Source organism: Sarcophilus harrisii, chromosome 1 (assembly GCF_902635505.1).
Source record: "Sarcophilus harrisii chromosome 1, mSarHar1.11, whole genome shotgun sequence".
In the NCBI taxonomy this organism is placed as follows: Eukaryota; Metazoa; Chordata; class Mammalia; order Dasyuromorphia; family Dasyuridae; genus Sarcophilus; species Sarcophilus harrisii.
In genome coordinates this window covers 702,157,829-702,172,014 of record NC_045426.1, presented here as the reverse complement: position 1 = coordinate 702,172,014, position 14,186 = coordinate 702,157,829, and the positions used below count along the sequence as shown (strand labels likewise).

The 14,186-nt window shown below is 44.5% G+C and overlaps 1 protein-coding gene across 1 annotated transcript in view; it reads right to left on the bottom strand.

Moving 5' to 3' along the window:
* The window catches only part of MYO18B (myosin XVIIIB), a 305,294-nt gene that overhangs the window by 253,809 nt on the left and 37,299 nt on the right, over positions 1-14,186 (bottom strand). The window contains exon 11 of the mRNA XM_031948810.1: positions 7,374-7,518. Within this exon, the coding sequence (XP_031804670.1) occupies positions 7,374-7,518 (145 nt within the window). The remainder of the gene's footprint in view (positions 1-7,373; positions 7,519-14,186) is intronic.

Here is a 14,186-nt window from a genome sequence, read left to right as displayed (position 1 = left end):
GAACACTGTATGTCATAAATGTCAGTCATTCATGATATCATGGGACCATGGAACAGACAGTGGGCTTGCTTGTTAGTAAATGGCCATCTGAAGTCAACCAGTACCCACGAAAAGGTCCATGCTGGGATCAGAGCCCCACTAGAGCCTTTGCCTTGTGGGGAGAAGGCTCCACAGCACACTGCCTGGATCCCCAGGGGCAAACTTATGGGACAAAAATGGCATCAGACTGGCAGGCACGGATGGGGCGCTGAATTGCATCAGGGGACACGACTTCGGAATCTAGGAGATTAGAGATCCCTTAAATTGTTTGCATATTATTAACCATGGCTATTATTACTCCAATGCTAATTATTATTGCTATTATTCAAATAGAAAATTTGAGTACTAATAAAAATATAATTTATATTTATTTTATTTATAATTTATAATCATCCCTATTTGACAATATGGGCAGCCAGGGGCAATGGATAGATAATGGAGTCAATTATAACTGAGTTCAATTAGTGCCTCAGAAACTTAATAACTGTGTGACTCTAGTCACATAACCTCAGTCGGCCTCAGTTTCTTCATCTGTAAAACGGGGATAAAAATTATACCTTCATCCCAGGATTAGCAGAAGAATTAAATGAGATAATGTTTGCAAAGAGCTTTACAAAGCACCGAGTAAATGCTCACTTTTAGGTGTCTGCATGACACTTCCAATGCCCTTCCTGCTGTGTTTTCTCCTAAAAAAGCCAAGCTCTGATCTTCTTCATCCCCTTCCTCAGGAGTCAGAGAGCCGGACAGCTCTCCTCGGGAGTCAGGCTTTGGAGTTCCTTCCTGGGATTTCAGGTGTTGTTCGGTCATTTTTCAGTTTTATCTAACATTTCCTGACCCCATTCTTGACAAAGATGCTGGAGGAATTTGCCATTTCTTTCTCTAGCTCTTTTTACTGATGAGGAAACTGAGGCAAATAGAATTAAGTGATTTATCCAGGGTCACATGGCTGGTAAGTATCTGAGGCCAGATCCAAACACAGGTCCTCCCGGCTCTATCCACCGCACCACCTTCCTGCCTCCATCAGGCTCCCACAGTAAGCCAGCCGGGAACCTGATAATGAGAGCATCATATGATACATTTTTCCTCCCCAAAGAAAACCTGATTAATAGAAGGAATCCTTAATCTATTTCAGAATGATCTGTTATGACAGTGAACAAAGACATTAATATATGACTCTCAAATACTTAATAGCTGATTATAAAGCAACTGATTATGAAGCGCACCAGAGCGGGGTTTAGCGGGAGTAAATCAGTCACACCCGTCTCCCGAGCTAGGCGAGGCACCTCTTAAAATAATGTATTGGGGGGAGTCATTTGCATAATTCTCTCTGGTGAAATATTGACAAATGTGATTTTCCCTTCATCTGTAGCAGAGTCGTTCCTGGGAGGGCCACAGATGGATGAAAGAAAAGAGGAGCATCGGGGATCTTGAGCCCCCGGAAGCCTGTCTAAACAGCTGCCCTGGGATCCTGGGGGCGATGGCCACCGGCACAGCCCGGAAAGTCTATATGTTGATGTCTTGCCTTGGCTGTCCCTCGCCATGCTGGTGGCCCACTAAATCTGGATGTGGAAACAACATAATTAGCAGGCCCAGCATGAAGACATGGTTTACTTCTAAGGCTCGGAACAGAAACCCTGGTGTTCTGAAATGTCAGAGCTGGAAATAGCCCTGCGGATCTCCTCATCTTACAGAGGAGATGACCGAGGTCCAGAAATGGGGACACCAACAGTTTGGGAAGGTGCCAGAAGAGGAAAAAGGGTTCTCACCCCTTAACCTCACTATTTCCATTGCCAGATACCTGTCCATTTCATGACTGGACCCTAGTCACTCATTTCAGTCAAATAGCATTTCTTAAACACCTACTATGTGTCAGGCACAGAGCTAAGTGCTTGAGATACCAAAAAAAAAAGGCAAAAACAGTCAGGAGCAGCTGGGAGGTACAATGGACATGCATTGGCCAGGGGAACCTGAGCTCAGGCAATATGTAAACAGCTGTGTACAAACAAACATAAATAAGATCAAGGTAGAGGGAGGATTCTTGTTTTTTTAAAAAGCACCAAGTTTAAGAAGACCTGGGAAAAGTTTGTTGCAGAAGGAAGGACTTTAGATGAAACATAAAGGAAGCCCAGGGAAGGCCAAGAGACAGAGATGATGAGGGAGAATGTTCCAAGTATGAGGGATGGCCTCAAATTTATAGTCAGCTTAGCCATACCCGATCACAAACTGTCATAAAGCATCAATTATCAAAACAATCTGTTACTGGCTAAGAACTAGATTAGTGAATCAGAGGAATAGATTAGGTACACAATGCCCAATAGTAAGTGACCATGGTAATCTAGGGTTTCATAAACCCAAAGACCTTTGTTTTCAGAACTCACTATTTGAAGAAAAAAGACTGCTAGGAAAACTGGAAAACAATAAGATGGAAACAAGATATAGACCAGGGGTCTTCAAACTACACCAGTGGGCCAGATGCGGCAGCTGAGGACATTTATCCCCCTCACCCAGGGCTATGAAGTTTCTTTACTTAAAGGCCCAGAAAATAGTTTTTGTTTTGACTATAGTCTGGCCCTCCAACAGTCTGAGGGACAGTGAACTGGCCCCCTGTTTAAAAAGTTTGAGGACCCCTGATATAGACCATCATCTTATACTATATACCAAAATAAGATCAAAATGGGGACATGATTTAAACATAAAGAAAGGTATTATTATAAGCAAATTAGGAGAGCAAAGAAAAGTTTTACCTTGTTTACCTGTCAGAGCTTTGGAGAAGGGAAGAATTTGTGAAAGAATTAGAGAAAATTAAAGGAAGTGAAATGGATAGTTTTGATTATATTAAAAAGTTTTTGCATAAACAAAATCAATGTAGCCAAGATTTGAAGGGAAGCAGAAGCTGAAAAACACTTTTACAGCAAGTATCTCTGATAAAAGCCCTTGTTTCTCGAATATATGGAGAACTGAGTCAAATTTATAAGAATGCAAGTCATTTCCTTCACTGATAAATAGAAGATATGAACAGGCAGTTCTCCAAAAAAATCAAAGCTAACTATAGCTAGATGAAAAATGCTCTAAATCACTACTAATTAGAAAAGCAAAAATTAAAATAACTCTGAAGTATCCCCACACACCTATCAGATTGGCTAATGTGACAGAAAAGGAAAATGATCATTGGGGCACTAATGCATTGTTGGTAGAATTGTGAACTGATTCAACCATTGTGAGGGCAGTTTGGCACTATGTCCCAAGGGCTATAAAATTGTAAATACCCTTTGATCCAGCAATATCACTACTGGGCCTATATCACAAAGAGACCAAAGAGGGGGAAGAGGGAGAGAAATGAACTATTTGTACAAAAATATTTATAACAACTCTCTTTGTACTGGCAAAAAAAGGAAAATTGAGGGAATGTCCATTTATTGGGGAATGGCTGAACAAGTTTTGGTACATGACTGTTAGGGAATGCTATTGCAATACAAGAAATGATGAGCAGGCTGGTTTCAGAAAAATATGGGAAAACTTACATCAACTGATGCAAAGTGAAATGAGCAGAACCAGGAGAACACTGTGCACAGTAATAGCAACATTGTGTGATAGACTTAGCTCTTTTCAGTAATACAGTGATCTAATTCAATTCCAAAGGACTCATGATGGAAAATCCACTTCCAGAGGAAAAAATCAATGGGGTCTGAATGCTGATCAAAGCATATTATTTTTTCTTGGTTTTATTTTTTTCCTTTGTTTCTCTGTTTCTTTTCACATGATGAATATGGAGCACCTGGGTTCAGATCCTGCCTCTGACACATTTTCTCTGTTTGACTCTGGACTCCTCCGGATGCACAGTGGAGATAAATAGCACCATTCCCATCTCCCCATAGTATTGCTATATAGATCAAACACAGGATCTCGATGCTGGAAGGGCTCTCAGACTATCCATTTCTATTTCTTGATTTTACCAAAGAGACTGAGAGAAGGGTAAATCTCTTTCAAGATTTCACAGACACAGACAGGTAACCAACCTGGTTACTTTCTCTGAGTCCAATCCCAAGTTCTTTACAGCGATCCATATTCTGCCTCCTCTTCAGCCTCTGCCCCAAGTTTCCCTAACCTCAAAGGCTCCAAGCATTGCAATCAATTTAGAGTCAAAATAGCTCACCTTGAAGGGATGGCACCTGCCCTCCTGCATAGACACTCCCGCAGCTGCCAGCTGCAAGGGGACACGTGGCTAATCTCAAAAAAGCATCAGGAATGAATAGCAAGAAGCAATAATCACATTGTGTACATATATCTGCCAAGCCCTTGACATAGATCCTCTCGTCTGAGCCTTACACCATTCCAAGGAGGCTGGCAGCACTGGGATCAGTCTACCTAGTTTATGAGAATGAAGGAAAAGTCTACACTTGCTAAGTGCCCCACAGCCAGTAAGGGTCAGAGATGGAGCTGGAACCCAAGTTCTCCTGACTTCATGGCCACACCCCTATGTACCACACCAAGGGAAGGTCCCATGCCCTTGCCTTGGTCTGTATAAAGAGAGAGCAGGGATCATCATTTCTCACACACCCACTCTGAGAGGCCACCTTCTCCATCTGCACCGAGCGACAGCCTGAGGGAAAAAAGCAAAGCCCCCAAACTACCTTTTTATCTCAAAGCCAACATAGACGGGCTGTGAAATCTTGCCAGGACATGCTGCAGGGTACATATGGTGGAAAGGAGAAACAGGGTCCTTACTCCAAGTCTCTCTCCCTTTCACTTGAGCCAACTCAGGCCATTTACCCACCACAGTCAAGAGAAAGTCTTGTCCAAAGCAGGGAACATGAGGGCATTTTAAAAACTAATGAATTTAGGATTAGGCACTGGAGGATTTGAGTCCCAGGACCATAGGGAGCCCCTTAGACTTCCACTCTAGGCCTAAAATGAAAAATGACACTGGACTGAATGATCTCTATTTTCTCTCCTAGCTCTAACCTTTAGGTTTATTTTATTAAGGATGACGTATTATTGAGCCTTCTTTCAGGCAAAATTAAGGCAGAGTCTTAGATCTTGAGCTGACTATCTTGTCCAATTCCATTTTATAATTCAGAAAAACAAGTGAGACTTATTCAAAGTCACAGAAATAGTCGATAGAAGTGCTAGAATTTGAACTCAAATCCTTTCAGTCCAACATCCCTTATACCAGATCACATGAAATTTGACCAGCATTGATGATGGCCAACCCCTAATGAATAACTCAGAAATAAACAGTGTACCATTGCTGGAGAAGTTGTTAACTGGTCCAACCATTCTAAAGAATAATTTGGGACTATACCCAAAGAGCTACAAAACTGCCTACCTTTTGACCAAGTAATATCACTACTAAGTCTACATCCAAAGAAATCAGAGAAAAAGAACCTATAGGTACATAATATTTATGTCTTTTGTGATGTCAAATAACTGAAATTGAGGGGATGCTGATCAATTGGAGGATGGCTGAACAAGCTGTGGTATATGATTGTGACGAAATACTATTGTGCTATAAGAAATGATGGGCAGGATACTCTCAGAAAAACCTGGAAAAACTTACATGAACTGATATAAAGTGAAATGAGCAGATCCAGGAGAACATTATACACAGTAACAACATTGTATGACAATCAACTATAATAGACTTAGTGTTTCTCATTAATACAATGACCTCAGACAATTTCAAAAGATTTATGATAAAAAATGCTATTCACCTGCAGAGAAAGAATTAATGGAGCCTGAATGCAAATTGAAGCATACCATCTTTCACTTCATCATTCTTATTTGTTTGCTTGCAATATGGTCAATATGGAGATGGTTTTCATGATTTCATGTGTACAATTAATATTACATTTCTTTGCCTTCATAATGGGTAGGGAAAGAGAGAGGAAGGAAAGAATTCAGAACTCAATTGTTTTTTAATCTTAAAAATAAATAACCAATTCTTTAAAAGATAAAATTTTATCATTTTAGAGTTAAAACTCCAGTCCCTTTTGGGTCCATCCAAACCTGAAAAAGATTCCCCTCGGCAGTCTTCCCCACAAATGGCCAGCGAGTCTTTACTACTTTTTTAGGAGTAAATACAACCAAAAGCCATGATGGAGACATTATTCATACTTCATGGGACACAGATGACCACAAAATCGCAAACAGTCCAGAATGCTCATCTTTCTTGTCCAATTGTTATGCTACCGGGAACCACCTGACAGTGGCTGCTGGAGATCCAACCCAGACCTGAAGAATGGATCTCCTCGTGTGAGAGGATGATACAAGGAGACTAAGAGGCATCTGCTGTTCTCTGACTTCTCTGACTGAGAGGCCATTGAGTTGTCTGACCTCCATCCTCTTCCCCCTGCCTCTAATTTATCTCATTCCCAGTGCGCAACACCTGTGTCAGCAAAGGCTGCCCTGCAACCCCTTCCGATGTTATGATCCATAGCTGTGGAGGCTCTCAGAGAACTGACCTGCCCCTTAACATCCAATGAATGGTGTTTTCCATCTGGTTTTCACCTTTGTCTGACTCCTTTCTCAGTAGCACATATACCTTAATGAACTTCCACATGGTATTAAAGTAATACCTTTAACTAACACAGAGAAAAGAAATTCTTACTTAAGACTTTGTTTCACCGGTTACCAAAGATAATCATTCACCCTGTGGTTAAGTTAATCACTCAGAAAAATCTAGCCTAACAATCCACACAAGAAAAACCAAGAGGATGATAAATGTCCACTAAACAAATTATGAGGTGCACTTTAATGGAGAACCCGTGTAGAGCTTACATATTGTACACATGTCTTGGAAAACATGACAAACATATTGGACACAGAAAAGCTCGGGAGAAGAAAAAGCTGGATTTCCTCTGGGAAATTGTATAATGCTTTAAATGACCCTCATCTTGGAAAACGTGACAAATAAATAGTAAATTGGACCCAGAAAAGATCAGGAGTAGAGAAGGCAGGATTTCCTTTGAGAAACTGTATGATGCTGTATATGACACCAAACTCTCCCTGGAACAAAGGTCCATCTTTTTAGTACCGATAGTCTACCAATGTTTTGAGCATACTGCCAGTCATGGAACATGATGCCTCTGAAGAACAATAATACATATTACCCAAAGAGAGCTGTAGAGGCAACGGTTGACACGAGCAGCCTCTTTCTGACACGTCCACTCAAACCCAAGCCCTGATCAAGCAGAAGAAAAAGAAAAAGTCTCTTTCTGACTCATCCATTTCAAACTCTAAGAGCCTTGGGGCAGTCATCAAAGAGCAAGCTACAGAAACATCCCGCACATCTTTGGTGCTTCATAAATGCTTGTCAGATTGGATCGAGGCATTACCTTTACAGGCCCCTGCTGCTCCAAGATGATAAATCGCCGCCAACACCCGCCAAATGGCCTGCTGCTCCCCGGCAGAGATGCCCAGGGTCTCCATGGCCCCTTGGAGGTGAGAGAAGGCCGCCGCAGCCTTCTGCTTCTCTTCCGGCTGGAGGGACAGAAGGGAAAGGGGAAGAAGGGATTGGACACATGTATAAGTAAAGCCGTGGTGGGGGGAGCCCCGAGAGTCATTGAAAGGCAACATCTGGAGGAGTTCCAGCCTCTCCTAAACTATTTTCTGCTTTTGCTCCGTCCACCCTCATCACTGCCCAGAAAACCTTGCACTGTCCTGATCACACAGTATGTCCTCAAGAACCCCCAGGGCTCCCCATTATCCTTTCCCTCTCTCTCCATTCCTGGAGTGCTCTCCTTTCAGCATGGGTGCAGCCTCAGGCAAACTGAGACCCCTGGAAGGCCTTAGCTTAAAAAGACCAAGGTCTCCATATTATCCAGGGCCATCTTGGTCTCCTGATCTACCCCTGAGTCCAGTGGCTCTGGAGGGGAAGGTGAGGCAAGTGCCCTGGAAAAGAAGGTGAGACAGGTGACCTTGCCCACCCTCCTTCACTTAAATCACCTGCATGTTATGGCAGCACCTCCAAGGGACGACAACAGTTTTCCTTACTCAAATCCCTCTTGCATCCCTGATTTCCTTGGAAGCAGTGAGGCAGTTCTGCTACACTGAGAGCATTGAGCTGTTGGAATCTGCCTCGGGTACCTCCCAGCAGTGTGGCCCTGAGCAAATCATCTGCCTCGATTTCCTTATTTGGAAAAGGGAGAAAATAATCTCTTGCCTTCCAGTGGGGTTGTGGGGATCAAATGAGATAATGTATTTTAAAGTGCTTTCTGAACCTTAAAATACTATGTAAATTCTAAACCAGTTATTTTAAGGCTTACCTGTTACTGCATCCCTTCAGAGCTATCTTGGATCAACTTGATACACACACACACACACACACACACACACACACACACACACATTTTTTATCTTCCTGAAATAAATTGTAAGTTCCTCGAGAGCAGGAACTAGTTTGTCTTTCTTTTTGTAGTGCAAAGCAAAATGCTTGGCATACAGTAGGCACTTAATAAATGCACATTGCTCCTTTGAGAGAATTATTCTTTTTAAAACTGAATACTCTGTCATTGGAGGCCCTACTTTCCCAGTTCCCACTCCTGATCCTGGGCAGGCCAAATGTCTTCTCTTTCTTCCCTCTGCCCCCTCACGTCGATGGGTCCTTGCTCTTGCCACCAGCCATGCCTGGAATGGACGGCTATTCCTTTCCTTTGTCTCTTGAAGCCCCTTCTTTCTTCCAAAGGCCCATTCCGAAGCCCCCTGCACCAGGAAGCCTTCCCTCACCTCCCCCTTGGCCCCATGAAAGCAATCCCCCTCCTTACGTTTCCCCCACACTGTGCTGGGCCTCTGGGTGCAAATGGACCAATCTCTCCTATAAATTGTGTAGCGTACGTCTTTACTAAAAAAGTAATTACCTTTACAGCAGGCTCAGTCTTCAGTCCTGGTGTGCCCAGAACCTAAAACTGGGGCTGGCAAGTAGCATGCAAACAACCATTGGTAGCATTGAATTATGGCACTGGGCCCTGGCCCAGATGATCCAAAAATAATTTCTGTTTCACTGGGGAGCATGCAAGGAGGTTTGCAGAGGCTAACCGGCTCAATTTGCTTTCTGTCAATATTAAAATAGCCTGTGTTAGCTGAAGATGGAGGAAGTAGGACTGAGGGTGAGCAGTGCGGGGAGGGGAGGGAAAGGAACTTGAAAGGGCCTGGACTGGGATCCCAGATGTGCCATCTACAATCTGGGAATGCTTATCTTTATTCGCTGGCCATCCATTGGGTCTAGATCTGTTTCAAAGATTCCAAGCTCTGGCCTCCCCTGTTCTAAGCCCCCTCCCACCTCTGACATCCCCTGTTCTAAGCCTCCTCCCACTTCTGGCGTCCCCTGTTCTAAGGCCCCTCCCAGCCCTGACATCCCCTGTTCTAAGGGTCTTGTCCTACTCTAATAACCTAGCATCTGCTGGAAAGATTTGAACCCAGCTCTCTGACCGATTTCCTTCTTCTCTGCTCTCCCCATCAGCTCTCTGGACTCCCCACCCCTGGGGTAGGCATCCCCCTCCCTCCCTAGTGCCACGATGTGACCCCTGGCTCAGACATGGTCCTGATGAGACCCGCAGGCGTGACAGCAGATGAGAGCAATAGAAGCCTGGGAGGGGAGGGAAGAGGGAGCAGACAGGGTCCTGGCCCCCCGGGGTTTCTTTGGCACTGAGGGCACCGGGTTTTTTCTGGGCAGCTTTTTCCAAATAATGAGAATCCCTCAGGGACCATCAGCCAACCAGCAAAAAGAAAACCAAACAAAGCAGCCACACTGAGTGATTCACTATGGAAGCGTTTCAATTAATAGTCAAGGCCTGTGCCGATGATCTATCATTTTCCAGGGACACCTGGGGAACACAAAATCCCCTCCAGCGACCACAGCCTAGCAACCCCCGCTCCCCACGCCGGGAGGGGAGGGGGCACTGAGAAGCCAGCTTCCTGCCAACCTGCTCGTGGTTATTTATGAGATTTGCAAACACGAGAGAAAGGACGTGGCAAGGACAGTGGCAATGGCATATTGCTGACAGCCCCCATCGTCGGCTGCGAGCATCACACTGAGAATTATGGGCAGACCCCATCAGCAGACACTTTCCTTCCTCATGTTCTAGGGAAGAAAAATGGAGGAACCTCAAGTAAGCTTGCATTTGCTTCTCCCTCCTTTCTTGAGGGAGGGGAGACATTGGGAATCGGCAGTTATTAGTATCCAACCTTTTCAACCATGTCTGACTTTTTCGGAACCCTTTGGGGTTTTTCTTGGTAGAGATGCGGAGTTAGTCTGCCATGCCTTCCCCAGTTCATTTTACAGATCAGGAAACTGCTCTCTGTGCATTATGGCACCCCCTCGCTGCTCTGAAGTCAGGAGACCTAGATTCAAATCCTTAGTACCCTTGGGTGTTTGCCTTATTCACTTATTTACTTATACACTTTGCTTCCCCCTTTGCACAATGTATTAAATAAGGGTCTTTCCCTCCCAGGTTGATTTTTTTTTCTTTTTTGACTAGGTAAAAAAAGCCATTCTTTGCCTTATTTCTTACCTAACCTGAATCCCTAAATGGGTGTTGCCTCAGCCAAATAAAGATCTGTTAAAGAGCTTAGCTTAAAAAGGCCAAAGGAACCCTTTGCCTCCAGGGCCATCTCCAGTCATGCTGATCTGTATCTGGTCTTTGGACCCCAATATAATCATCCACTCCAATCAAAACATGACCTCCTCTCTCCAGGAGTCCAAAGTGGGGTCCAGGAAGTCAATCTCTTCTTATCCTGTGAAACCTTGAAGCAATTGCAGATTGCTCAAATCCAGGAAATTAGAAACTCTTCAAATCGACCTGTTCAATGTTTCTATATCCGTGACCTTGTTTGAGCCACAGTTAATCAGTGAGCATTTATTAAGCACCTACTAGATGCCATGTATTGGGTAAGACATTGAAGAGATAAGAATAAAGATTCTGAAACAGGTTCTAGCCTTGAAGAGTTTACATTCTATCAAGTAAAACAAACATATACAAGATCTCTCTATATATTGCATATTCTATATAAAATATATATAATATAAATTCTATATAAAATAGAGGCAAGATAATGAAAGGAGCACTAGTCATTAAAAAGATGAGAAAATAGAGGCAAAAAAAGATGGGTCAGGGTCATATAACCAATAACTGTCAGAGATGAGATTTGAAACCAGGAATTGCTAAATGATTATCTAAATTATTATGTAAATATTTTATCTATTATCTAAATTATTAACTAGTATGCACACAGCTTCTTAGTTGATAATTCATAAAATGATGTTATGCTGAATACATTTCCATTAAGTCCCCTCTGGTATCTCGTTATGACACTATGCCAATATGACATTAGGACGTTCGGCCATCAGAGTGGGCTCTGCCGGGTTCTCCCACCCCAGTAGGACCCTGGACAGCTGCTGCAGCTGCGAGACCTTAGCCTTAAGCTGAAAAGCATCCCTCAGCCTCAGCCTCCTTCCCCTCCTCCAACCGCCCACATCAGACACACTCTGCAGAGGGGGCGAATGGGTCCCCAAACAATGGCCCAGTCGCCAAACTGTGCAAACCAACTAGAGCTGGCCGCCCTTCCTTCTGTTCTCCGCCCCACAGCTGGAATGACCTTGGCCAGATGAGAAAGCTCAACCTGAAACAATAGGACACTCCAACTCTGTCTCTTCACAGATGGAGCCGTTTGGTGCCTCATAAAGGTGTCAGAAGCCTCATCCTCGGGGAGGGAAATGCTTCTTATTTCTTGGATTCATTTTCAAAAAGAGAAAAATTGTGTCTGGGCTGGGATGGTTTAACCTCAGAAAGAGAGGAGAGAAGGGAGGGGCAGACAGAGACAGAGAAGAGACAGAGATAAAGGCAGAGAGACAGAGAAGAGACAGAGATAAAGGGAGGAAGGAAAGAGAGAGAGAGAGAGAGAGAGAGAGAGAGAGAGAGAGAGAGAGAGAGAGAGAAGAGGAAGGAAAGAAAGAGATGATAGGAGGAGGGAAAGAGAAAGACAGAGAGGGAGAGAGGAAGGGAGGAGGGAGGAACAAGAGCAGGGAGGGAGGAAGGGAAGGAAGAAAGAAGAGAGAGAGGGGGGAAGGGAGAAAGAAAGGTAAGGAACAAAGAAATTAAGGAGAGTGAGAGACCTGGGGGTGCGGAGGAGGATGAGGTGATGAGACACCTGGATTGAAGAAGTCTTTTTCCACAATAGCCCCTCCCTTATGGGGTGACCTTGAACAAGTCTATTTCCTTTGGGCATTGTACTGTTGGCCATGCAGCCCCCACCTTCTCCAGGTTGCCTGGGAACATGAATTATTTTCAGTACAAATAGATCAAGAACACGAGTGTGAGAGAGAGCCAGGGAGGGGGAGGCAGGATCTGCCCATCTCTGCCTCCCCAGAGCTCAGACCAGCCTTGGAGCATCTGTTAGCCAGGCAGGGTGTGCCCAGCCCTGGGCCAGATGCTACGGGAGGTGCAGACACGACTGCAGGACGGTCCCTGCCCAGCCTGTGCTCGCCACCTCACTGGGGACAGACCGAGCAGAGGCAAAGCCGATAAGGCTGCATATAAAACAATGTTCAATGCAATCAATTAGCCGCATACATTGAGGCTCTCCTGCTTACCATGTTCTGGGCTGTGACATAAAGTCAAACGTGAAGAAAGGATCTGGATTCAAATCTAGCTCAGCCACATACAGGTGACTCAGGTATATCACCGACCCCTCAGAGCCTGGCATTTGTGGTCTGCTCGGCCTGGCCCCTCCTGAGCTTTCCCTTCCCCTCACACCCCCTCATACAGCATGGGCAGCCTTGCTGTTCCTCCATCCCCTAACTCCATGCATCTGCACTGGTCGCTCCCCCTACCCACAATGCCCTCCCTCCTCAGCTCCTTGAGGACCAAGGTCTAATCCAGTCTTCCCCAGGAGACCCCTCCCATCCTTCCCTTCCCTCCTGCCCCCCCACACTTAGCTCTGCCCCCCAGATCATCTTCTCTCCCCCTGTAGGGATCTTAGACGCACCCAATTGTTGACATGTCTCTTTCATTAACTGTCAGCTCCGTGAGGGCGGGGCCTTTGTGTTAATGCAGAGGCCGGCACCCAGAAATCAGCTCTTTGTCCTTCACTTGTTTCACTTGCATAAGACTCTTGGTTACCCATCTGGGGTTTTCTTGGCAGAGATCCTGGAGTGCTTTGCCATCTCCTTCTCCAGCTCATTTTACAGATGAGGAAACTGAGGCAGACCAGGTGAAGTAACTTGCCCAGAGTCATACAATTAGTGAGTGTCTGAGGCTGGATTTGAATTCAGGTCCTCCTGACTGGACTCTATCTACTGTGCCACTTAGCTACCCTAATGAAATCATAAGCACTGGGTTTGAATCCTGCGTCTGAGACAGCCGTGAGAGGTAGGAAGCACCCTGTCACAGGAGGAATCCAAGCATTGGTTGGGTTGGCTTATTGGAGAGGAAATTCTAGATCTTGATTGGAGAGGCTGTGAACTCGAAGGCGTCCAAGGTCTCTCCTCTTCTCTGCCCCTAAGACTTCCCTTGAGGCTTTGCTCAAATGCTGCCTCCTACAAGAGGCCTGGGTGATAATACTGCCCCCCAAAGAATTACTTAGTCCTTAGGGAAAGGTACTAGGCCCGGATTTCAATGGAAGAGGGAACTCCCCCGTGAGGATAATCTCTGTATATCCCAGCTACTACACATTGTCTGTATTTTATGAATTGTCTAGAACATTGAGAGGGTGTGCTGGCCCAGGGTCACACAGTCAGTAGATGTTAGAGGCAAAACTTGAATCCAGGTCTTTGTGGCCCTTAGGCCTTTGCTGCCTCTCTTACTTTGTATATTTATTTGGCTTAAATCTGGTATTTACTTCTAAATGTACATGTAACCCTCCTCCTCTACGTCTACCCCACAACAGACTCTAAGTTCTTTGAGGGCGGTGGAGTTTTGGATCACCAAATTCAAATATGATGCCAGACATATAATAGATGTTTAACAAATGCTCTTTGAATTAAAATGGCACATGGTAGGTACTCATCAGCATGCAGTAAGTGCTTAATAAATGCTCAGTGAATTAAAATAGCACATGATAGGACTTAAATAAGGATTTTTTTTAATGAAAATGGCACATGATAGGACCTTAAGAAGAGCTTTTAGAATTAAAATAACACGATAGGACCTTAA